General features: G+C 33.2%; 5 protein-coding genes and 1 long non-coding RNA gene across 9 annotated transcripts; 4 read left to right on the forward strand and 2 right to left on the reverse strand.

The window, feature by feature from the left end:
• Positions 1 to 825: 825 nt before the first annotated feature.
• On the reverse strand, positions 826 to 7,667 carry temp (protein prenyltransferase alpha subunit repeat-containing protein tempura). Of its 2 annotated transcripts, XM_087411088.1 has the most exons (3): positions 7,340 to 7,426; positions 5,057 to 5,160; positions 826 to 3,324 (listed from the first exon to the last, which is right to left on the reverse strand). In XM_087411088.1, exon 3 carries the CDS (start codon positions 3,300 to 3,302, stop codon positions 2,112 to 2,114), a length of 1,191 nt encoding a protein of 396 aa, XP_087267214.1. In that variant the 5' UTR covers positions 3,303 to 3,324; positions 5,057 to 5,160; positions 7,340 to 7,426; the 3' UTR covers positions 826 to 2,111. The 2 variants fall into 2 exon arrangements, with proteins under 2 accessions (XP_087267214.1, XP_011058558.1); XM_011060256.2 differs by lacking the exon at positions 5,057 to 5,160 and having other exon boundaries at positions 7,340 to 7,667.
• LOC105148488 (Tubulin binding cofactor A) lies at positions 6,896 to 10,774 on the forward strand. Of its 3 annotated transcripts, none has more exons than XM_011060259.2 (4): positions 6,896 to 6,985; positions 8,568 to 8,618; positions 9,484 to 10,002; positions 10,337 to 10,774. In XM_011060259.2, the coding sequence occupies exons 3-4, from the start codon at positions 9,873 to 9,875 to the stop codon at positions 10,561 to 10,563; spliced, it is 357 nt and encodes a 118-aa protein (XP_011058561.1). In that variant the 5' UTR covers positions 6,896 to 6,985; positions 8,568 to 8,618; positions 9,484 to 9,872; the 3' UTR covers positions 10,564 to 10,774. The 3 variants fall into 3 exon arrangements, with proteins under 3 accessions (XP_011058561.1, XP_087267216.1, XP_011058563.1); XM_087411090.1 differs by having other exon boundaries at positions 6,919 to 6,985; positions 9,810 to 10,002; XM_011060261.2 differs by lacking the exon at positions 6,896 to 6,985 and having other exon boundaries at positions 8,506 to 8,618; positions 9,810 to 10,002.
• LOC105148489 (uncharacterized) lies at positions 10,748 to 12,317 on the forward strand. The gene is made up of 3 exons (XM_011060263.2): positions 10,748 to 11,591; positions 11,832 to 12,039; positions 12,130 to 12,317. Exons 1-3 carry the CDS (start codon positions 10,748 to 10,750, stop codon positions 12,251 to 12,253), a joined length of 1,176 nt encoding a protein of 391 aa, XP_011058565.2. The 3' UTR covers positions 12,254 to 12,317.
• On the reverse strand, positions 12,268 to 16,183 carry LOC105148485 (U3 small nucleolar RNA-associated protein 15 homolog). Its single transcript, XM_011060254.2, has 5 exons — positions 16,049 to 16,183; positions 14,429 to 15,011; positions 13,838 to 14,058; positions 12,868 to 13,306; positions 12,268 to 12,795 (listed from the first exon to the last, which is right to left on the reverse strand). The coding sequence occupies exons 1-5, from the start codon at positions 16,136 to 16,138 to the stop codon at positions 12,554 to 12,556; spliced, it is 1,575 nt and encodes a 524-aa protein (XP_011058556.1). The 5' UTR covers positions 16,139 to 16,183; the 3' UTR covers positions 12,268 to 12,553.
• A 640-nt stretch (positions 16,184 to 16,823) lies between these two features.
• On the forward strand, positions 16,824 to 19,055 carry LOC147908134 (uncharacterized). Its single transcript, XR_015546629.1, has 2 exons — positions 16,824 to 18,004; positions 18,830 to 19,055. It is a non-coding gene; the product is annotated as an uncharacterized LOC147908134 (long non-coding RNA).
• A 379-nt stretch (positions 19,056 to 19,434) lies between these two features.
• On the forward strand, positions 19,435 to 25,502 carry DCAF12 (DDB1 and CUL4 associated factor 12-like protein). The gene is made up of 7 exons (XM_087410863.1): positions 19,435 to 20,008; positions 20,073 to 20,528; positions 20,623 to 20,853; positions 21,109 to 21,393; positions 21,478 to 21,643; positions 21,987 to 22,163; positions 22,374 to 25,502. Exons 1-6 carry the CDS (start codon positions 19,923 to 19,925, stop codon positions 22,140 to 22,142), a joined length of 1,380 nt encoding a protein of 459 aa, XP_087266989.1. The 5' UTR covers positions 19,435 to 19,922; the 3' UTR covers positions 22,143 to 22,163; positions 22,374 to 25,502.
• Positions 25,503 to 25,539: the final 37 nt, after the last annotated feature.

Consider the following 25,539-nt stretch of genomic DNA (forward strand, 5'->3'; position numbering starts at 1 on the left):
TTTGACTGTATTTTCAAGGGATAAGGTCCACAATTTTACTTTAAGAAGCTGTAAGTCGTAAAGCCTTAAAAAAATTGATCAATCACAGTTGAGTATGAGAAAAATAATCGATTGTGAATGATTAATTTCTTATGGCTTTATGGCTTAGGGCCTCTTAAATTAAGTTGTGAACCTAAACTAATAAGACAGTAAAGAAGAACAATTTTTTTAGATCTATGCGAACAGGATAGCAGGAAGAGGAGTTGATTTTATTACTGAGCATCAGAAATTTGCTATAAAGGATCTTGCACTAATTGTATAGAAAATTGAGTGAGAATGAAATGATTTTTCATATAATGTAGTTTATAATGTGGTAAACAAAAGGAGTCGTAGAGGAGATAATTGTAATAGATAATTTTTGAGCTATGTACTAATGATACTCTATGAACACAAGTTTTACACCTTTGATACATCTAATTCAAAAACTATTATTGTTAAACCTTAGATTTATAACATTTTTATTCATTACATTATAGGCTACATTATGGCCGATATTCATAATCCAATCTTATTTTAAGACTGTCTTAAGTAATGCCTTAAAACGCTAATACGATTCTGTGATTGGCTTATGATAGCTCAAAACTTAAGACTGTCTTAAATATAAGAACTGATAAATACCTGCCTATACGCGAAAACTGACTCATTTCACCAGAAATTAATTTTCCATATAATCAGTGCGGGATTCTTTTACTTTAGGACTCACAAAGATCTCAACTGCGACCCTGAAAAATATGGATAGAGAAATGGACATCCGTCATTACGGGACGCGATAAAAAGAACACAATCTTAGAAAACTAGCATCTTCATTTTTCTTTCTTCGTTCAATATTTTATACATAATTGTTCTCACAAAACTTTCGTACTCCGTCCTTGACGGAGATCCCTCACGGCGAGACGAATCCACCTCCTCATTTCTCACATATATCCTACATTTCGTTATTATATTATATTTCACTTTTACGTATCACTGGTGTACTCGATGACTCATCGAAGTCACTACGAAGTCGCGAGCGAATAATGTGGGAATTAAGTATCGATAACAATTCAATTTTGTCTATCTACATTGAATCCTGCTTATCGCAATCGTGTTCTAACTAACGCGAAAGAATTTCCTCACGAATCGAAGAGAATAATTCTTTGAGCACCAAACTGGAATTTCAAAGTTATAAAAAACTTCCTTTCCTAAAATGTATTCTCTTTACAGGTTTTTAAAATATTTCTCCTATAAAAGAAAAACTTTCCTTCGCCAAGAAAAACCAGGTGGTTAAAAAATAAAAATTAAATATCAACCCTTGGAAGGATTTTATATTTTTCGAAATATGAAAAAGATATTCTCATAAATATATAAATAAAATAAAAAATTAGAAAATATATACAGGGTGAATCATAAGTATGTTTTAAGTTTTATGGATGTTCCTGGATAAGAAGGAAAAACAAATGTTCCTATAAATTTATCGTAAATGCTTCATTATCAAAATAATGGACATAAGATTTAAAATAATGACTGAGTATCAGATCAGATTCTTGGTTAGACATGTATGGAAAATGATGGATACTTCGAGCATTTCTTGTAAACAAAAAATTCCCACTTGAAACTTTTAAATAAAGTCATTATTTAATACTACTATATTTGTGTCCATTACTTCGACAACATTGGATTTGCGATTCAATGTTTAAACAAACATTTGTTCCTTTTTTTAATTCAGAAACACGCTCACAAAATTTTAAAACATACTTATGACTCACTCCGTATATTGGATGGAAAGCACACAATTAAACGTCTTAAAAATATTTCAAGAATACCAAAAATCTTAAAAAAACAAACTATTGCGACTGCTTTAAATAAACGCTATTGAATAACATCGTACATATCGAATGCGTCTTAACGTACGACTTAGACGATACGAAATCACAAAAAAGAGAGAAATTGTGTTGCAACAAAATTATTGCGCGAGCATTAATGCGCGATCGCCTGCATGCTTATTACTTTTACACACCCTGATGACAAGAAAAATCCTACGATTTTTCTCATCGCGCCTTCGTCAAGTTCAAAATCTCACACGCTAATCCTGATCATCGCAAACCTATTCTCTCAAGATACTTGCAAAATCTCTCGATGAACATTTTTTCCTGCGGGCGCTTGACCGCCATCTCAATGATACCGACACTAACCGAGCAAAAGGACTTGATGAGCATCACGTGAGCCGCCATTAACAGGTCGTCATCGGTAGTGAAACGTCTGTCGCGAAGGAGCGATGCTAGTGACGGCTCGTCGTGACACCGAGCGTCCCAGAAATCGTCTTCGCGATAACAGGCGTGCCTCGCGTACGCGGCGGTGAGAACAGCGATCAAATACGCCAGAAATCTACGGTGACACCACAACGTCTCGTGATTGTCGTGCAAAGTGATGTATTGCTCATTATACAAGCACTCTTCCGTCCAGTATGACAACGCCGTTAGGTAACACCTAAGTTTGCGAACGTCGGTGGTCAAGTAACCGTGATCACGCTCCAGACGCGCGACCTCGCGAATACGTTCCAGCAACGTCCGTTCGTCGTCGTCGAGGTCGTGACGACCCATGTAGAGGAATGGACCATCGTACCTGATGGAGCGATAACCGGAGTTGTCGTGCGTCTCCCTGCCCGAGGAGATCACTGCCAGGATGTACTTTCGCAGCAGGAACTGTCGATAGGAGTACGCGCTATGATCGGACACATGCTGCCGGCACCAAATGAGCGTGCTCATCCATTCGCTATCGAAGCTGAAATGCCGTAAACCGCGAGACTCGAACAGGGTGACCAAGTGGCGTCGATAGCTCCAAGCGTGGTAGTTGTTCGCGTAGCGATCGGCGCAGGTCTGCACGAGCTCGAGCTCGTCGTTCGCGAGTGCTTCGGCGACGTCGGTTCGCTCGGCGTCCAGGACAAACGGCATCAACCAGCTTCGATACGAGAAGGCCTCGAAGCACTTTGGTGTGTGATAGAGCACCGGCCGCGTGAAGGACAGCTCGTCGCGTGGGTCCAACCTGCCAGCGCGCACCAGTTCTCGCCGCATATTCCAGAACATGGTCACGCTCGGATTGAACAGAAGGGCGCCCAGCAGCCATCTCGCCACGGTGCTGGGTTCCTCGCGCCGCTGATGACGTGTTCGCCGATACTCCAGCAGCCGGCGATAAGTGTACACGTAGAGAGGTTGAACGCACCACGACGCCAGGCCCAAGCTGTCCTCCTGGTGAAACACCGGCGATCGGTTCTCGCTGTCCTCCATAGGCAGGATCACGAAGCTCCTTCTAGGGATACAGAGAAGTCGCGACTATGTAAACTGTCGCTTCGCTTTGTGTAAAAAAAAATATGAAAAAAAGAAACGTCCGTAAATTCTTTTTGGTAAGACTCTTAAATTAAGAAAAGTACGGAGATAGTTATATACTGTTAAATTTATCAAATTATATCCAATCTGAGTTATTTTTAATCATTTCTGTGGATCATCGCTGCTCCTACTTAATATGTCGTTAATTTAACTGAAACAATAGAGTTAAACAATTTAATTCAAGAAATGTAATTCATTTGACTTAAATTTAATTTATTACTTACTAATCGCATACGTTAATATAAATGCTGTTTATTTTAAAACTAAGCAATTCAATCCAGAAATGGACTAATTTACATTTTGACATATATGAAAGTCAAAAATAACAAAAATGTTATTTAACTCAAGGGATTAGAGTCTATCATTGCTCCTTTGACATTTAACAGTGTATTATTCCGAGTATATATTCTATACATTTCCGAGTTGCTTACATTTACTCTCCAGAGTTGATTTAATGGATCCGTTGGATAGACCTTAATTATAAATCTCTTTGACAAAAATATCAAAAAATTCAATTTTTTTTACATCTGCAAATTTGGATTATTCTTATTAAAATATATGTATTTATTCTTTTTTTATACGAGATATGTCTTTTTGATTGCTTCAAATTAATTAGTGCTTTTTAATTAATACAAATTAAACTTACAGATCCAGCGTTAGTAATTGTATTACAAATTTTTAGAGAAAGAGAGAGAGAGAGAGAGAGAGAGAGAGAGAGAGAGATAAAAAATTAATATTTCTTATTATTAATTATTTCTTAGCCTAGTATATGTAATACTTAAAATTAGTCATAATAAAAGTCTATATATTGGGTCATCTAAAAAGTATCCGCGGTTTTTTGTCACTAGATGTGTGTTGATGGTCATATATCTAGTGACAAAGTACCCATTTAATCATTTCCCAAAGTAATCATTTCGAGTAATATAAATATCATGTATTATATTATAAATAAGTAATATTATTAAAAAAAGAGAAAGAAAAAATATGTATAATTATTCTCAACAGTGTATAGTGAATATAAGGCAAGAAAAGAAAAAAAAATAATTATCAATGTTTTCAGTAATAAATAAAAATTAAGATAATGCGTTATCTAAGCAATTTTCGTTTTATCAAATGTGTAGAAAATTATTTCCATATTCGGCTATGATTTATTAACATGTATGATTAAAAAATCCGCAATGCGTCATGGATAATGCAGCTAGATAAGACAACTTCGTCGTAATGCTGATGTTTGTAAAAATGAAGAATTTAGCTTGCACCGGCAAGTTTATAATCTCATGTAAAATTACGAGTCTCCTTACATCCATTCAAAGTTCTCTATTTTTTAGTTTAACAATTTAAACAATACATTTTAACTTCTAGTTATCAACATGAAGTATTAAATATATTTTACAAAGGAACATTTATAACAATCCTTTTTCGAAATTTCCACGAAGGATTTTTTTTAGATTTCGACGAGATTTTTTTTTAATTTATTGTAGAAAAAACTTAAATAAAAGACTATATTCTACTTTTTATATGCAAGCTTGTAAAATAGTTTCCCGATAGTTAATTTTTTATTATATTTGACTCTATATTCGATTTTGTGAAAATTACATAAAGCCTGTTATGTAAGATAGTACAATTACACGAGAAAATTTTATAATCATACATACATCAAAGTTTCGATAGTCAAAGGAGAGTAAATCCGCAAATAAAGACACAGTTGTTGAATTTTTTTTCTTCGTCGCGATTTAACCGGCACAAAAAATCGAAATCCCTAAAAATGAACGAATAATTAAAACCAAGTACATTATGCAAGTGGAATTAAGGAAACAAATCGCGATTATTAGCACTCGATACTCTCCGGATGGTGCTATTTTGCGAACAGGACATGGCTGATTAATTGTTTACAATGCATAACCATCTTCTCGTCTCCGTCGCATATATCTTCTATGTTTTCCCGTAAATTTTTTGTGAATTTTTTTTGTTTTGACTTAATCATAGTCGCGAACGCGAGTTTATTTTAATCTCGCGTTCAAAACCGGGATAACAAGATTAACAAGCATTTTCGATGAGAAAATAATTGGAACTTGTTTTAACGATCTTTTATTTTTATACAGCACTCGAAAGCTCACATTCATATTAACATGGGAATTCAAAACTTTGAAATTAAATGGGATAAATGTAAAATAGGACGTAATGCTTGTGTTCATTACTCTCTATATTCACATGAAACACGTTTCGTGTTAAACCCAGAATTAAGAAGATTGGTTTTAATTGCCCTCGGAGTTATTCAAAAAGCTGAATGCCAACTGTAATTTTCCTATGTCCGTGTTTCATAGTTGATTAATTATTAAGTCCATTCTATAATTGTATAAGCGTAGTTGTAACTGTAGTTAAAAATTAACCAATCACAGTTGAATATCACAGTTCTTCTCATGTTCGACTGTGATTGGTCAATTCTTGCAACTACAATCACTTACAAGTTAAACACTGTTAAATTTAGAAAATCAAATTATACCCAATTTTAATTATCTTTAATCATTTCTGCAGGTCGTCACTGCTGCTAGTATGTTGTTAATTTAACTTAAAACAATGGAGTTAAACAATTCAACTCAAAAATGTATTAAATTTGTATTAAATGTTTAGTTTATTATTTATTAAGTGCATACATTAATATGGACATTGTTTACTTTGAAACTAACCTAACAGAAATGGATCTATTTTTGATATTCATAGAAGTTAAAAATAAAATTTTATTTAACTCAAGAGATCGAGTACCGTTGCTTCTGCGAATCTAACAATGTACGCCTATACAATTGTAGAATAAACTTAACATTGCAATTTCGCGAAACATGAGAAATCACGCGAGCAAAAAAGGTCAAATAATTCATATGAATTTAAAAAAAAAACAGAAGAAAAATATCTATCATTTATTATTGCATTGAAATTCCCTTAAATGTTTACGAAGATTTATTATACTTTTCATAAATCTTTACGGAAATTTATCAAGTCCGATAATGAAATTTTCGACAATACTTGAAGAGTTAATGTTAAATCGAGCGCGCTCTCTCAATATTTCATAGATTATGATCTAGAGCAGCGGTCAATTACAGTTGGAGCTTGGAGCACGTGACTCGCGATAGACTCGCAGTCAACTTCGCGGCTATTATCGCGGCACGGTCGCCGTGACGGCGAGCGGCGTGGGCGAAAGTTGGCGCGCGCGAGATCGATCGTCGTGTTAAAATCACGAGGAGGTCGACTCACCTCCACGATCACCGGTGCACGCTTTTTTCCCTCCCCTCGTCCTCTAGCCGCCTATCCTTTCGAAGACTCCGCCCTCGCAACTGCGCGGTTAGGATCGCGTGTGCGTGTTTCTATAAGTTCTGTTTGCCGGTTTACGGGCGTTGCAGTGCGGGTTTCGAAACGAGGTTCTCTCGGAGAGCCATTTTAGGTTAGGATCCACCGAAGTCACTCCGCGGCGATTTTAAATCGATAACGCGTATATATAGGACCACTTCATCTGCTCAGCAGTTCTCACGCTTCATGGTTTCTAATATCGAGAATAAAATCGACGTAAATGCATTTAGACTTCGAAAAAGGTAGAGAATAACGTCGTAATAGGATGCAGAAAATATACTTGAGCGGAAACGACGAGAACCTGACGGAAGAGATCGTTAACACGATCGTAACTTGCGCTGAGTTCAAAATCGCGACACCGCATAAACGCGCGGAAGTGCGATCGGTCGTCTCGACTCGTGTAAATGACGGACGAACGCGGTGTGGCAGCTTTTTACGAGATTCACGACGGTCGAGTTGTCGACGTCGCGACTCTACCGATTTTGATCTTTGTCTGTCACGAGAACGAGATTAGAGACGGCAAAACACGCCCGTGCGCGGTGCAACGGACTTCCGGGTACTCGCGAGGAAAAAGATGAGGAAAAACGTGCACTCACATGGTGGGATTTCTCCGGACAGTGTTCTCGATGTCACGGAGGATCTTCTCGGCGGCCGGGAACTCGTTGTCCACCATCGTATGAGCCGCATCACATCTCCCTCGTGGACGTATCAATCGACGGCGGATGCGCCAGTGTGATACACCACCCTTCGCGTCCTTTCCTTCTCGCTTCCACTCTCCGTCCGTCTATCGCTCCCTCCTTCTGCTCTGCCGCCCCGCACGGCGTGTCCCGTTGCGACGTATACGGCGGTGCGGCACTTCACTCTGCGGAAACGCTATCGGAGCAGCCGGATGCAGCCGGAGTGCGGCAAGCAGACACGCTCGGCTGCGCGCGGCGCGAAGTCAGCCACGAGTCGGGCCGGTCGGGCGCGCCGCCCAGGCTCGCCAACTTCACGCGGCCTCGGCCCCGCGCGCGTCGTCGAGTCGTCGTTTACCTGCGTTTACCGCGCAATAAATCGAATCCCATTTTGCGCGACGCGCAAATTTTCCTGCAAGTCGATTTAATAGAAAAATTTATGTATATCTATCTTAACTACTCATTATATTAACACTACCTTTGATTATGAATAATTTTCTAAGTTTTTTTTATCTATTTATAATCATTATATATATATATATATATATATATATATATATATATGTAATATATAATTTATAATTAATTAATATGCGCTATTAAAATGCACACATTGTATACTTAAGTACTTTCATATATAATGATAAATAGCCTACATTTTTATCTCTAAAAGTTTTATTAATTAATTCAACTACATATATATCTATATATCCATATTTAAATTTTAATTTCTCTTAAAATTTTCCTTTGATTTCAAAATAATTTTGAGAAACATTTGGAAATATTCATCGAAACAAGAATATACATCTGAATTTTAGATTGGACATAGAGTGTCATAAAACGTCGACTTTGAAGACTTGATAAACAATTGAAATATGATAACACACCCCTATAAACTTAAGTATAAACTTCCTGCATAAACTAGGTATTGTTTTCTCTTTATCGCTTTCCGGAAAATTATCGTGTCGTTGATTACCGTAAACGTCTGATATGTTCTCATTGGACGCGCAATAATGCCGCGACCCGATAATAACGTGAAAGGTAAAGCTCGCTCGAGTCTTATTAAATCCTTGGATAACGATAATCGCGTCATATCCCGGCGTTCGTTGCGCGATAAAGCGAAGGCTCTTTTGCGTTTTTCGTTTTATAGATCGCGATAAAACTAGCGCTAGCGAGCTTCCTGCAGCGTAACATACGTAATGTAAGTTGCTTATTCCATTTACACCGAAACTTATTATTAGTCTTATTTATGACATCATATTTCAGTTGAATGCACGTTCTTTTTTTATTCTTACAAGTGAGATTCAACTTTTTACAATCTGCAGAAACGAGAGATCGAATCTTTCTAGTAAACAAAATATGTTATAAGACCTGATAATTCCACCGATACAAAATTAACTTTAATCTCGATTCAATTTACTCCTCTTTATCCTATTTCTATTTCTTAGTATTAGAAAAAGATAAAAACAGTAAATTAAACAGAGATTAAAATTAATCTTACACTGGTGGAATCAGTAGAAATCTAAAAAAACCTCATAGAAACATCATAAAAACGTCTTTTAGAACATGCATGTCTATAAAGATGTCTAAAATAAGATATCATAAAGGCCGTGTTCCAAATTTACTATCAGTGCTGAAAAATACAGCGCATGTAATGTAAACTAAAGATCTTCAGCGCTAGTAATCAATGGAACACGGCCAAAGATATCTTTTAAACATTGCGTGTTAACTAACATTAAAAAAAAGTAAGGTTATAAACTTGTGTTGTTACCCGATAACTTAAAAGTTGTATTCCCAAATTTACTGTCAGTACTAAAAATTTATAGTTTACGTCACGTGCACTATAGATTTTCAGTATTGGAAGTAAATTTTAGAACGCAGCCTTGGTCACCAAAGTAAGCTAACGTCATTTTCTGAATATAAAATATTTTCACATAACTTTAGACTCAGACTATGTTCTTAAACTTGTTCTTAACTTTTGCCAGTACTGAAAATTTATAGTGCACGTAACGTAAATTAAAGTAGATTTTCAGCGCTGGCAGTAATACTAATAATTTGGAATACAGTCCCAATATCACTTATTGTGTGGAAATGGAAAGCAACTGTAATAATAAAAAACTACTTGCGAGACTGACTGAAAACTGAAACAAACCGCGGCAAAATATCGATATCGGACATAACATCGAAATCGAGATCTCGACGATGTCACGTGACTGAGACAATCGAAGACGGTACGAAGTGAAGTGAGCGCGTAATTGCGACTCTGTGAGTCATAACCTCATCGTGTCAAGGTGTTGGCCACAATTCCGTTTCTACCGACTCATCTTTGCCTAATAAGGCAAAAAAAAAGAAAAAGCGAAGGGACTCTCAATTTCTCGACGCACATTCACAGTTCCAGCTTCTCCCATCCTTGACGTCCCGAAAAGGCGAAACGTTTGTTCGCGACATACAAATAATGTCTGACCCGCGTATAAGAACGCTCAAGATTAAGACAGGAGTAGTGAAACGTCTCGCGAAAGAAAAGGTCACATACGAAAAGGAGGCAGCGCAGCAGCGCGAGAGGATACAAAAGTTGAAAGAGCAGGGTGAGGATCGTTTTTAGCTATGAGGGGAGAAAAGATGCAATTTTTTATCTCGTGATATCGAAACTTGTTTCATAGCCACGTAATATTCAGAAATATTTACTGCGTAGATTCGTCTGATATATAATATTCAATTTCTAGTGTTAAATATCTTTATTAAAGATTTATAAATATTTTTAATGATACAATTGTTTCATAGGATCATAACTTTTAATATTTAAATAAATTGTATTCACGAGATGCTTTTTTTTCTCTTTAATTTTGTAATCTTTGAAGTGATATCATTGATAAATTAATATTAAACAATTTCATTAATAGTATACATGTGTTGTTATAGATAAAGATGGCTACGACATAAAGAAGCAAGAGGAGGTGCTTCAAGAATCCCTTATGATGGTACCAGACTGTCAGAGGCGTCTTGTTAAAGCATTTGAAGAACTCAAGAAGATTTTAGAAACTGAGCAAGATTTAAAGGAAGTCGAAGATTACATTGAGGCTGAAAAAGTATTACAGGAAGCAGAAGAACAGTTGCCAAAAGAAGGGGATATTTTGCAGATGTGTTAAAAAAAGTGCTCTTTAATGACTTTCGTTAAATTATTTTCAAATATTTTTCAACATTTTTATTTCTTTCCTTTACTAATCTTTTAAAATTGATTAATTTTACATTTAAAACTTATAGCCTAACTATTGTAGTTTAAGTTTTTTTTTGTCATTATTCTCACTTGAATGCACACATATTAAAATAAACATGTACAGTGGTCAATCTTTCCAACAAGGTACTGGACAAACTTATCAAAATATGCATTTAAACATGTACTATCCGATAAATCAGCAACAATTTCCATACAATGTAAATTATGGTGGGAATATATGTTATAATGTTTATCCAAGCCATGTAACATGTGATAACAGTACTATTAATAATGCGACGTCAATCGATAGAATAAGAACAAGACAAGAAGATGAAAAGGTCATTGAACAGTTCCTCAAAGAGACAGGTTCAGCAATTCCTGCCAAATGTAAACAGAAAGATCCGTTTAAGATCGCGGACACTAAGAGTGCATTGATGTCCGTAGCTAGATTGAATAAACAACTTGAGGCTGTTTGCGCAGAACTTAAGAACAACTTTAATTTATCGGAAGAGGAATGGCAGGAGAAGGTCAGTGCCTGTAATGCTGCAAAACATGAAATCTGCGAAATCTTAAAAACTATAAAAGATGCAAACTTTTTAAATAAAGTTAAGAACAATTTAGAGAAACGTAAGAAGAAACGTATGAGAGAACGATTCAGAAGGGAAGAATGGAAAAAGGAGAAATTACTGAAGGAAGAAAGAAGAGCAAGGTTACATGCAGAAGTTGATGCGTGGATCCGAAAAGAGCAGGCGGTAATTAAGCGAGAGAAACAAGAGGAGAACTTGCGTAAAGATGCGGATATGGTTTTATCCGATGTTCGAAGCAAGAGAAACGATGCACGAAAGTATCTAGGGATTTTACAAGAACTACAGAATTTACGAGAGATCAAAGCGAATATTGCTCGAGCGAGAGGCGAGAAATTGTCCTTAGCAGCTGAGAAAGCCTTCAATAATACCATCGGTAGTGTATTTTATTTTGCTACATATTATTTTCAATAATAAAAATAATAAGCTTCTTAAAATGCGAAATAAAAATAGACGTATCAATAAATACAATTAATATAATAAGGAATTCTAATAATAATAAAATAAATATAAAACACGATTAATAATAGAGTATTTAATACAGGCTAGGATTTTTTGTTTCTTTTCTTATACAAATTATAATTATTATATTTTTAATTATGAATGTATATTACAGCTAAATTAATAGAACAGTGGACTACTTTGGATCGCGAGTATGCAATAGAAGAACAGGAATTGAAATTAATGCTAAAAACAGATAACGAAAAAAGGATCGAAAAACAAACGAAAAATTTATTCGATGATTGGGAAAATGTGCTATTTGGAACAAATATATTGGCTGCTGAACAATCTTATAAAAATATAGATAGTTTTGTCATGATTCGGTATGTATTTAATATCGAGACGTAATTAATTTCAAATGATATTGTATCAATTTTTTTCAATCGAGAAAATGTTTCCTTTGTGCATTTCAGTAAAGCCTGGGATAAGTTCATCAGTTCAGAAAATGATACAACAACGATTCCAATTGGGTGGATAGTGCCTGAAAGACCATCTTCTGCTGCTTGGCAAAAATGTCTCAATAAGGAGACTTCTTGAAATAAGCAAATGACTTTTTGTCAATTTAAGTTTATTTAAAAAAATAAAAAACAATTTGCTAAAATATTTTCACTTAAGCTTGTGACTTGTATACACCAAACAAATACAAACTTTTTCACTATAAATTAATTTTTGCAAAATTTTAAATTTGTTACTCTTCACTTATTCATTAAGAGGAAAGTATTTAAATTGTTGCTTCATTTATATTTCGAGAAATTTAATGCTAATGTAATGTAAAATTATGTACAAAAAAACTATTTTACAAAAATTATTTTACAATTGAATATTTTATAAATTATTTTAAGCTATATTCAAAATAATATCACGTTCTGTTTGAGCGGCGTTTGATGGTTCCAAGCTTTGAATTTCTTTTATAGCAGGTAAAGAAGACGTTTCAGCACCAGACAATATCATTTGCATTGAACCTTGCAATTGGGTTAAAGCTAAAATTAACTGTTCTTCCTCTTGCAATTTTTGCGACAGTATAGCAAACGTTTTTCGTGTTTCCTCCGACAATTCGTCCAAATGATCTTCGTAAACGTCTATTAAACAAAGAATAAATTTTATTAAGAAACATGTGAAAAGAAATCTAAATGGAAATATTTAACACTTACCTAACAACACGTTTGCTACGTGCGATAATACTCTTCCAAAACGTATACTGCCAATATACTTGTTCAAGAATTTAATAATGTTAACTAGTGACTTGCCGTCTCTACCGGCCAATGCTCGCCTTAAACCTTCGCGCCTAATAAGTTCCTGTGTAAGCGCTACAGTGACATGTGGCGTTTTATTAACCACATAATTCATCATAACACAATCGAGCGCTTTACTATATTGAAACTTTCGCAAACAGGCATCATGCTTGCTCATTATCTCTTTCACTTCTTGGTGCACGACTACGTCAATACTTCGCACATGCAGATTTTCTCCTGCATGCCTATATGACACCTTCTTCCGTTTCGGTTTTATTACATCTTTCACGTCTTCCTCGCGTCTTCTAACAGAAATCATACCATCTACCATACCAGCTACGACGGTTTCATCGTCTACCTGCAATTTAATATTAATGCATTTAATCGTGTCAATTTTTATAAATAATTCAATTTTATAATATTAGATCAAATTTATTAACCCGAGAGTAGTCATTTTTTTACAATCTTGGGATATTTTTACATTCTAATTAAAAATCACTGTTATCATAATATATATTATTGAATATTTTCCAATTTAGTCTTTGAGAACATTATGGATTATATATAGATTTACTCAATTTTCTAAAAAAAAAAAGTAAATAGAAACAAAACAAATATTGCAAACAGATTAAACTCGTTAAGTAGCTTATTATGACAGAATTTTTGAAAAATAAAGATATTAATTAAAATTTTCTTATTGTTTTGATGAAATTGTATATTTAAAGATTTGTTAAAAAAAAACAGTTACTAAGAAGAAAGTAAAAAGTATTAAAAACGGAAGGACATAAAAATATTCCAGACGACTTCCCAGGTTAAATAAGTTTAAAGGTTAAATAGATGTGACAGCAGATTTAACGCGGTAATGGCAAAGACAATTTGTTCTGCTTACACTAATTCCTATGCTGAGAACCGCATTAGGATAATCCAAAGCATGAAGAGTTTTATATGTTCCAGCATCGTAAATCTTAACATGCCTGTCCAACGAACCAGACAGTATTCTATGACCATTAGAAGCAATTTTCAGACAAGTAATAGTTTTATGATGTTGTGTAATTTTCGCGAGCAATTTGCCACCCGCGAGAGCATCCCATACTTTAATATCTGTCCCACCTTGAAATTACAGATAAATAAATAATAAACAATTTTATATATAAACCCTCAATTGTATGAAATTGTATATAATGTATATATAATATGTATAATTATTATACATATTATTATACATATTATATACATATTTATTTAAAAATTTATAAAATTTTTTAAACAATAATAAATGATTTATTAAGACCGTACAATGTGAACATAGTAACAATTTAATATCTAACGGTCAAAACAAAATCTTAGATGCTTATAATTTTCATATGAATTTATATATTGTATTACATAATATGTATACTCATTTTAATTGCACAGTAAAATTTTTTAAAATTATATAGATACATAAAATATATCAATCAAACTATCATAAATATTATACCTGCTGACAGAAATATTCCTCCAGTCGGCAAGAAGAGTAAACTTTCTACTGGTGCGTTATGATTAACACTAAATACTTTCTTATTCGTTCTAGCATCATACATATTCACAATTTTGTCATATCCGCCGGATAGTAACACATCAGAGGATACAGGACTCACTGCGCCGGCTCTGACATAATCTGTATGTTCATTGAAGCTTGTCAATTGTTTTTCACTAGGTATGTCCCACAAAGCTACAGTCTTATCGTCTGAAAATGAGGCAATGTGAACATCATCTGTTGTGAAGAAAACTCTGTGCACTGCAGCTTTGTGTCCAGAAAAGATTCGCAACACGCTATTTGAACTGATATTAAAGAGTTTAATCACTGCTTCTTCTCCACCCACACACAACAGCTTGCCATCTCTACGAAAGCAACCTCCATATGCAGCTTCTTTGAACTTGCTGTAAGTTTTTGTAGCTAACTTTGTGATAGGATTATACAGTTGTACTCGTACTGAGCAGGTTGTTGCGAAATAATGTGGCTCTACTGGCGAGAAGTCAATGTAGTCTATCGGACCAAATTCTTTTATTAAAACTGGAGGCTATAAACATACATAATTACCACAAATAACTCATCATTCTCTATAAATATAATTTTAATAAATGCATAGACTACAAAAATTAACTCTTAATACACAAAAATTAACCCTTAGATGATTTTCTGATCTTTTACTCAGAGAGTCATTCATGTTCCAGATTAATTTTCACCACTTTAATAAATATACAAAAATTATTAAATACTTTTTACACATACTTTAACATCTTTAGAAAATATTTCTAAAGTTATATATTTAAAAAAATTATATCTAAATATTATAACTAATTACTTGATGGTCCTAGTTTTTTGAAGAAAAGAAATATGCTGAGAAATATGCACGAATGATCTAATCATGTGTACTAAGAATTAAAAATAGATAGAGAGATGTTTTAAAGATATCAAATTTATTATAGGCAAATGAAAGTATAAATCAAATGAAAAATATAGAAAAGTTTTAATATAAATTAATAGTTTATAATTATATTTATATTATAAATACAGACTTTATATTACTTTGTGAAGCAGACTGCTTATTTTACAGTCTTATTTATTGGTGTATGCTATATTCTCATCAAACCATTAAACAAAGGCAGACAATAATATTTCCGATAACATCATTCTAACAAAGAAATTTTAAAGAAAAGATTATCCTAACAAATTGGAAAATTTTTTTGTATGAATCAGAATGTTTATATGACATTCAAACAAAAAAAAAGATTTTTTTTAAGACAAATGAGAAAATGCTTTCTGTATGAAGTAGAACATATATTTTTTTAGTTTTTTCTTTATATACATTTAAAATATTACAAGCAACATTTCATAAGTAAATCGATCAGCTTTTAACTTGGATTAATACTATCGAAAAAAAATTTATGTGTATCATAATAATGAAATTGTTTTCTTTTTTGTTATATTATTACAAAATGTGACAGAAAAATAAAACGTAAAAACAATTGGTGGATCTAATCAGGTTATGTACCGCACACGTGGGCGTAGTATTAAGATCACGTTTTTTCCATATCAATTCCTACATACACATACCGCATATTTTTTCCAATATATATTGTCTTCAGTTAATTCCGGTCCTGTTCGGGCAAACACTTTGGTATTTATCTTCTTAAACGACGTCATTTTTAAAGTTATTAAGTCTAAAAACAGTATAAAATGCGTATTATCGAAAGATTTTCGGCGTATTCAATATTTGTGGTAGTTCCCAAGATAGAACAGTAGGTTTGTTCGCATTACTTGAAATCTTCAAAACTTTTGCACTTAAAACGAGATAAATATATATTCAAGCATTAAAGAAAAAGAAAGCAAAGATGCTGAGTGCAAAAAGTGCAAGTAACGTGAACGGACTTAGCGCGGAATTGTGTAGAATGTAGAATAATTGACTGTTGATACACGAGTTTATTTTTTGTAGCTAAACTATTTTAGAATTTAAAGTGAGATATATTTAATATCTGGTGAAAGCGAGAAAGAGAGATTTTGTACAGTCTAGTGTAGGAATAGGCCTATTCTTTTTAGCTAAACTTCTTGCACGGTTCATCTTTTCTCCTTTTCTCTTCAACGTCAAGAGAAAAGAAAGAAAGAAAGCTAAAAAGAACTTCTCATAAAACAGACTTAACGTAAAATCTTATCAAATTTGTGGACAAAAAATTATAACTTTTTCCTATGACTTTGCGAACGCATTGATCGTAAGCGCGAATTGCTGGGCACATTCAAGCCAGATACACAAGTAAGAACCAATCACGTTCAATCGCTTGACGAACTGACTGTTTTGTCCAATAATAAAAGTACCTATTAGATTTATTTTTTATTGCTGCGCTGCATTAGAATTTTTCTCTTCGCTTTTATCAAATTTTAAATATCACTTTAAAGCCCATGACACACAAAAAATAGTAAACAAATTGGCCAATTACAGTAAAGAACGCAAGGCAATAACATAAACAATAAAAAAAGTAAATCCAAAATGTTAATTAGCTCACTATATATTTTATATTACTTATTGCTTAATTTTTGTGTGTGCCGCAGTCTTAAGTACAAAAAATATACAAAGTTCAGCAACAGTAAAAAGAAATAAACATATTCTTTTCAATTCGCCATCAACCGCGTTCAAAAAGCTTATTTTGCGACTATTAGAAGTTTTCTCGCTGAAATAAGAACATTCCTTTAGAGTTAAAAGTATTACCCAATCAGCGAGAAGAAAAGTTCCAACAGTTGCAAAATAAACTACCTGCTGAACGCGGCCGTCGCCATTGTGCGGAACGTTCCTTTACGTCTTGAATTAAGCAATGATAGGATGGAGGGGAGAGTTTAAATGACCCACTGGCGAGGAGGGAAAGAGGGGAAAGTCAAGCTGATGTTGACAGTTGTAGGTGTGCACGTGGTGGAAAACCATCATAGATCATTACGCACACCTGACATGCCGGTCGTTCCTATCATGCTGTCGGGATAAACGTCATCATCTCCCCCCCGGGTGGCACACAGAGTTGAGATCGTTGTCGACGCTGCAACGACGGTCTCTCTCGGATTATTAAGGCGCTGAAGCGTCGCCTTCAACATGGCGGTGCCGTTCGTGCAGTCACCCCGTACGTTTCTCCGCTCATCATGACCACGGTGGATCGTATCGGCCGCGCATCGTCTCTCCGTAGTTCCAGTCGCACGGCACTCCAGAACGTACGCGAACGACGTCGCCCGTAGGCTTACGGCAGGCGAGCGAGGTTACACGCGTCAACTCCAGCTACTCCAAGAACGTACAACGAGGAACGAGCATCGGTCCTCGACGGACAGTTGACCCTCCTTTGTATAGCGCGGTCTATTACGATCTCGATCTCAGACGGATCCAGGAGTCAACTATCCTGGTGTAACTGTACATCTGGTGTACGTTGAGTTCGAGAGGAGGAGGCAGAGGATGCCTGCCGCGACCCGACTATCATAAATCATCACCCCGTGACTTTTATTGTCCTCGTACAAGGCAACTGTAATTACCGAAAAACGGTAAGCAATCGTAAAAAGGAAAAAAAAGGAAATTCATCTCATTCGAATTTTTTTATCAGAAATAATTAGAGACAATAAAACTGGTAGAAACTTCGGAGTGTTGTAAAAAAAATTCAAACAAACGCTCAGACATTTCAAACGTATACAAAAGAAAAGCTTGCGAATATAATTATTTTGATTTGTAAAAAGAAATTTCTAATTTTATTTTTCAAAGACTTCTTTAAAATGTTTTTATTTGTATCTGCATTCTTCGCTTTGGAGTTCACTTTTTATCCTTGTTTTGTTTATCAAACATTAAACAAGGATAAAAAATGCTTACAATTTTATGTTGTTGCACCGAATGCAACCGTTCTAATCATACAGAAAGAATTTTCTATATAAGTTCTTCTTTTTTCTAATTTCTCAGAGAAACATCTCCTTTAAAATTTCTTTCTCGAATATCGTCAAATTATTTATATATATAAATTCTGATATGTCATTGTGATATGTTGTAAGTCTATTTTTATCCTTTAGAACGTTTGACAAATGTTTATCGAGCAATACTATGTGTAGAAATGCTAATATTTTGTCCTTATCTTAATGTTGTCGATTCTTTGTTGAAAAAATGTTTCATTTATCATTATTTTTAAAATAGAGTTTCTTAAAAATTGATTTATTAGAGAGAGAGAGAGAGAGAGAGAGAGAGAGAAATATTGCTCTTGTATAATAAATATAGTAGTAAATTAATATAATTTATACTAATCGTAAATAAATTTATACTATCTAATTATACTAAAAACAAACGTTCTAAAAATGTGTATTGACTGAAAATTTTGTTTATTTTAGATCGCAGCTGATTGTTGAAGATATTTCTTGACGGATGTATCTTGTATCAGTCTATCTATAAATAAAACTACATTTGTTATATTTCTAATAATACCTAGATTGTCGATATTAATTGAAGAATTATATTTTATTTATTATACAAGCAAATAGTCCAATTAATTATTTCCAAAGACTTCTATAAGCTTGCAAGAAACAGGAGTAACAGAATAACTATTTAATCTAATAACTAATTTAATTTATAAAAAAATTAAATTAATTTATAGAAAAAAAGAAGATTTTAACAAATTTCTTTTTCTTAGAAGTGAAAGTGTGGAAATAAAATATAGATACATTTTTATTTACTACAAGGAAATTACCCAGTTGATTGATATAATAGAATCGTTCTCTCTGTATGGTAAATAGGGGTTAGTCTCTTCCAAATCTCTCTGGCTAAGCAAAATTAAACTGAACCGATTCTGGTAGCCAGTTTAATCAGTATATCTAGACATCACCTTATATATTAAAAAACTATATAATATAATAATAAGGTGTGTGTGTGTGTGTTGTATGTATTAATATTATATATATTATATTACTACAGTAGATAGTATATCTAGTCATATTTTATCGCTGTTAGTTACTCGACAAGAAAACCTGTTTTACTCAACCTTGAAAGAAAATCTTTAAAGAAAAACAGAAAGGAAAACTTCTTCTCTGTAAACTTCTAGAAATCTTTGAAGTATCTTAGGATATATTGTAATTTGAATGTGACTTTATTGATTAATTTTAATATAATCTGCCAAAATTTTGTAAATACATTTAGATAAAAAAAAATAGAAGCTTATAAAGAAGGAGAGAAAGAAGGGAGGAGACGTTAAAACTAGCTAATATCTCTCTCGTAAGAGACTGCTTATATTTATAGTAAAAAGTATTGTATCAAGTCGCAAATATTGTTGCCAATATAGAATCTTTTTTCTCTTTATTTGACATAAATAATTATTACCGATTTTGTTTTTATTTTCACTAATAAGACTTTCCTATTCAATAATAATACTCAGTGTTCCTTGCAAGTTGCCTGAATATTGTAAAGTCCGTTAAACATTAAATTATAATAATGGCTGAAACACAAAGAATGACTGTGTACGGAAGACATCCTCCGTGTGCTTATAGCAGCAGATTAGACGATCGCCGATCTAAAAGGTAAAAATTATTAATTATATGCTGTCATCATTAGTGCATTATTGAATTAATTATTTTTTTTTAGGATGGCATTACGACATGAAAGAAATAGAAAGCCGGATAAGCCGGATGATTTCGTATGTTACGAGTCAAGTGATGATGAAGCCGAGACGGTGACCGAAGGCAAACAGTTCCTGAGAACATCCTTCAACTTCGTAGATTATGTGCGCGCACGCGAAACGAATACGCGCGAAGTGCGGAATATCAATCAGGAATACGGTTCCCGTCATATATTGACGCACGATCTATTTAAGGAATATTCGGTCAGCTTGAACAACATGAACAAAGTATTTTGTTCGCAGTGGTTAAGTGATAGACAAGTAGTATTCGGTACAAAGTGCAATAAACTTATGGTTTATGACGTAGCGACGCAAAAATTAGATCAGATTCCATCTCTTCATGGAAGACAGCTCAGTCCGGGCGGTAACGTTATGCCCGAACAGCAATGTGGCATTCATTCCGTTCAGATTAATCCTTCGAGGTAATGTCTGGATTTTTCTTCTCATCACTTCTTATCATCCTAAGAAATAAAAAAAAACCAAAATTTTTTATTTTATTTTATCTTTGTCTTACAGAACTCTTTTATCCACCGGAGCAAGAAATAGTAATGAAATAGCTATCTATAGATTACCGACTTTGGATCCAGTTTGCGTCGGCGAAAGTGGCCATAGGGATTGGGTATTCGATATGTGCTGGTTGGATGATGAATTTTTAGTGTCGGGTTCTAGAGATACGAAAATGGCTCTATGGCGTATTGATAGTGATCTCGCTGAAGCTCCCGATAAAGCAGATGTGCCTACACATAGGTAAAATCGAATATACAATTAAAATTGTAGTCTCCTTTGCCATACTAAAAGCAGAAAAGCAGAATAATTTTCTTTTTATAATAGATATCAAAATGTATTAATCTTTTTTTATCCAATGAGATAATAGAAATTCAGAAATCTGAAACTGGAAATAATTATCATTATTATTATTATTTTTAATGCTTTTAGTATTTACTATTATTAATTTCATTATTAATCTTTAAAAATGACTTCTAATAATACACTTCTATTTAGATTGATTCAGCCTGTCTGCGTGAAGGAATGCAAGTCCGCACAGAAAGTCCGAGCGCTAGCATTCAATAAAGCATACAAGGAGATCGCAGCGTTGACCCTCAATAGCTTTATACATATCTGGTCGGCCGAATCCTTCAAACAGAAAATATCTAGAAAACTGCCAGCCTGCCAGGAAAATGTTTGTCTTGCTGTACAAGACGATGGTGTATACGCAATTGGATGCAGGTCTTATACTCTTCTACTGGACGCACGTACATTGCAACCAATTAAAAAAATACCATCAAGGTAAATTAATTTTTTTTTAAATAATCTAATTTTTTTTTAGTATTTCAGAGTCACTTAATAATACCAATAAATTCTTGAGTACAGATATAGCGGTTGTGGTATCAGATCAGCAAGTTTTCAAGGCTCTGTTTTAACTATTGGAACTGGACTAGGAATGCTTATGTTCTATGATGTTAGAGCTCAAAAATATCTGGAATCTTCTATAAATTCTAATAGAACTGTTGTGTTAAAAGCTTCAAAAGGATATGTGGTAAGTGGTTTTATTGTATTGTTTAAAGATAATGATATATTTGTCTTCAAATTCATAAATAATTAGATAATTGTTGCATGAAAAGTAATGTGAGTGTGCTTTATTAGCACACTTTTTATACTTGAATTAATTTTAAATTAAACGTTTTCGTGAATCATCATATGTATCATCATATGACACAAAGAGTCATGTATCATAGGAAAATATTAGTGACAATGTAAATAGTAATCACGTGTGGTTTTTTTTTTTGAAAGGTTCCAATTTTAAATCTAACTTTTTATTATATTTTGTCACTTTAATTTAATTCATTTTATATATGGAATGATTTATATATTTATTCCAGTTTCCGGATGAAGAATATATAGATGGTTTCCAAAATGTGAAATACACTCCCGCCATTTATACACATTGCTATGATGCATCGGGTACTCGACTATTTACAGCAGGTGGTCCATTGCCTGCAAATCTATATGGCAACTACGCAGGATTATGGCAATGAAGATTTAAGCGAATGAAACAAGTATGATAATTGCTAAATTAAATAATTAGAATATAAGTCGTATATATATGTCATGAAAGGCTTGATTTTAGAATTACAGACTATTGCGTGTGCTTGAAATTTTATATTAATTTAATATTTTAAGTCTCGAAAAGACGATAAACTTGTCAAAAAACTTTTAACTTTTCTCTAAATTATTTAATTCGTTGATTCTTTTCTTTTTTCTTCCAGAAAATTGATTAATTCTACGTATTACATGGAAAACTTGGAAGTAAAAATAATTTATATTTAAAATAACTTCACGATTATATTGAACCTGTTAGAAAACGTATTTATATTTTATGAAAACGTAATATTTTTTAAATTATAAATAATAAAAGAAAAATGTTTTGTTGAAAGAACCTAAAAATATACCATTATTATACCTGATAACATATGTATGTGATAATTAATTTAAATAAACTAAAAAAATTACTTTTTTTATTTCACTAATTTAAAATTTTAAAAATTGAATATTTTTAGATGTAATAAATACATTTTTTGTATAAATTTAATTATAAATAAATTGGATAAAAAATAAAATGCTCTGATGTAATATCAGATTATAAAAAATTAACGCTGGTCGCTATTCTATTATGAATAAATAATAATTTTAGAAATAATATCAATATTGGGTATATGTATTTAAATATTACATGATGAAAGAAAACCGCGTTCCATAAGCATCATTAATATTTTGAGCGAATGTAATAATTTTTGAATGTAAATAATTTTCATATGAACGATATATTTATATCATAATAAAAGATTAAAAAAAGATTATTAGTAATTATGAGTATAATAAATTTAAATTAATTTGATTTATTTTTAAATTATTGAAAAAATATCACTACTATAAACAAATATTTTCATTATATGTAGTTTCCAAATTATCGAAACATAATGTAAACAATATGATAAATTTATTGCAATATTAAATTATTTCAAAATAATGTATATCTGTAAAAGCAATCGCTATAAATATTTTAGATTTTTTTTTTATCAAACAGAATGAGACAAACATATCAGATGATATGTGAAATTTTGTTAATAAAAAAGCGAAAATGTGATTCGTAATTTCTGCATGCAAGTATAATATGTGTATTGTATGCATTGTTACAATTTTCTGAATGTTAATTACAATGAAATTGAATGAAATTGCAAATCGCAAAAATTTTCTTCAAGAAAATTTATTTATTCTTAATTTAATTTGAAATGAAGTATGATATGTATACATATATATATATATATATATGTGTGTGTGTGTGTGTGTGTATATATATATATATATATATATAAAATGCGATACAAAAATATATTGTCAACGAACATTATAGTAGTAAATATTAAGTTTCAATCTTATCAAGTTGAAACACTGGCCTCGAAACAGCAACATGCAATGAATTTTGTTTAGTACATACTTATTTAAGCATAGCGATATCAATTTTGACCTACATATTACTATCTCGCATATTATAAATATCGCAAAGAAATCCTGGCTAGTATCAGTTTTTTACTAACAACTAACGTGTCCGACAAAGAGCGTTATTTAATAATAGCTTAAACAAGAAGATTCTAAATGCATCAATAGCACAATAATCTAGGAATATTTTCATCTAAGAATATATGTTTTATATTTATTCGTCTTTGGCTACGGTCTACTTAATGCTACAAGTGCTTCGAAGAATTTTTTGATTGATTAATTAGTCCTTCTTCCGAATGGTCAAATACTTCGAAGCTTTTATAACGTCACGTGGACTGCACCATTTATTACTTAGTTTCAAATTAGTTGTATTTTTTTGCTAGCTTTTGAATTTATTGAGTTTAACACATATAATCTGACTGTTTAAGTTTGACCAAGCTCGATGTTGCCGCGATATTTGGAGAGAGTTATGGAATTAAGCATTTAACAAAAAATGTCGACCTGTGATTATTATATAAAAATACCGCGTTTGTGTTGTGTGCAATCGAGACAGCATTTGTTTCCATTATACGCTGCATATATTGTATTCCCATCGTCAGCTCATCAAGTATCTTACAATGGTAACATTAGAGTTCGACGATTTTTAGTCGAACACGCTCAAATACAATTCAGGAAGTAAGCCTCCTCGATTTAGCATAAATATAAATATGCTGTGTAACGCGGCGTACTTAAACGAAATAAGATCCACATTGTTAAATGCATTCAATCATGTATGACGAGTCGTCGCGATTGCCGCATTCTAATATAAGATAGCACAATGGCGAAACGAAGTGATCGGCGTCAACGTCATTAAACCGTCATAGTACGTAATGAGCATGTATGTTAAAAAAATATATTCCCGACCCGTATATTTATAAAAGTGAGAGTGAGAGATTGCAAATTGTTAACGTATAATAATTATGGGGTCTCACAATATTACGTTAAGATATAGATAAATGTGTGCATTGTATCTGATAGCTCTGTAGTTTCACCGATACACGTTCATCTCTCTATATAAATGAGCCGATATATACATACATACATACATTAGGATTCACCGAGAGACGTGAGGCCGCACGGGCATTTGTTTCGCCAAAAAAGAAGGATAAAGAAATGATCTGTCATCGTTTAGCATGTAACCCAGAGTACTATAGCGTACCACATGCGTTCATTGTATGATTCTTACGGATGTTTAAATCCAATATTTTTGCGCGGAAAAATACTGTATGTAAAAATCTGTAAGTGTCATACTCTCTCTCTCCCTCTCTCCCTTTCCCTCCTCCCCCTTCTCCCCCATCTCTTTCTCTCTTTCTGACAGGCGTTTAGATTCAATATTTTAACCATAACACTCACAAACATCTCTGATAGCCTATTTTTATAAACAAGCAATAGTTAACGGGTAGCTTCTCGAGACCTTACTTGGCATCATTTCGCGCCTCTCAAATTGTTTGGAAATATGTAAGATGAGCAGATAGAAATTCGAATTCAAACCGCTGCCACTTCCAGTGCATTCTTAATTTATAACAAATAACATACAAAAATAACAAATTGATAATTTTATACTTGAAATCCATACTTGTAAGTGCATCGATGGCAGTGCGATCTGAATATTTCAGTCTGTCGCGTTGTCCCATGTTGAAAGAACAGCTATATGTAACAGCGTGAACATAAAACTATCACAGTGGCAGGGTTTGTGACCGGTGATTTTTGATAATTTTCCATGACACGAAGATACCTTTGCACGCGAACTGTAATTCAATCGAATGAGGAAAACGACGGATAAACTATATCATTGTGACTTTATATATGTGCGACTTCGTATATCTATGTAAATAAATATACCAAGCTCTTGAGACTGATATGTCGTTCACCTTCTTTTTTTTCAGGAAGTAAAGT

This window comes from Acromyrmex echinatior, chromosome 11 (assembly GCF_024713525.1).
Source record: "Acromyrmex echinatior isolate Ae372 chromosome 11, ASM2471352v2, whole genome shotgun sequence".
NCBI lineage: Eukaryota > Metazoa > Arthropoda > Insecta > Hymenoptera > Formicidae > Acromyrmex > Acromyrmex echinatior.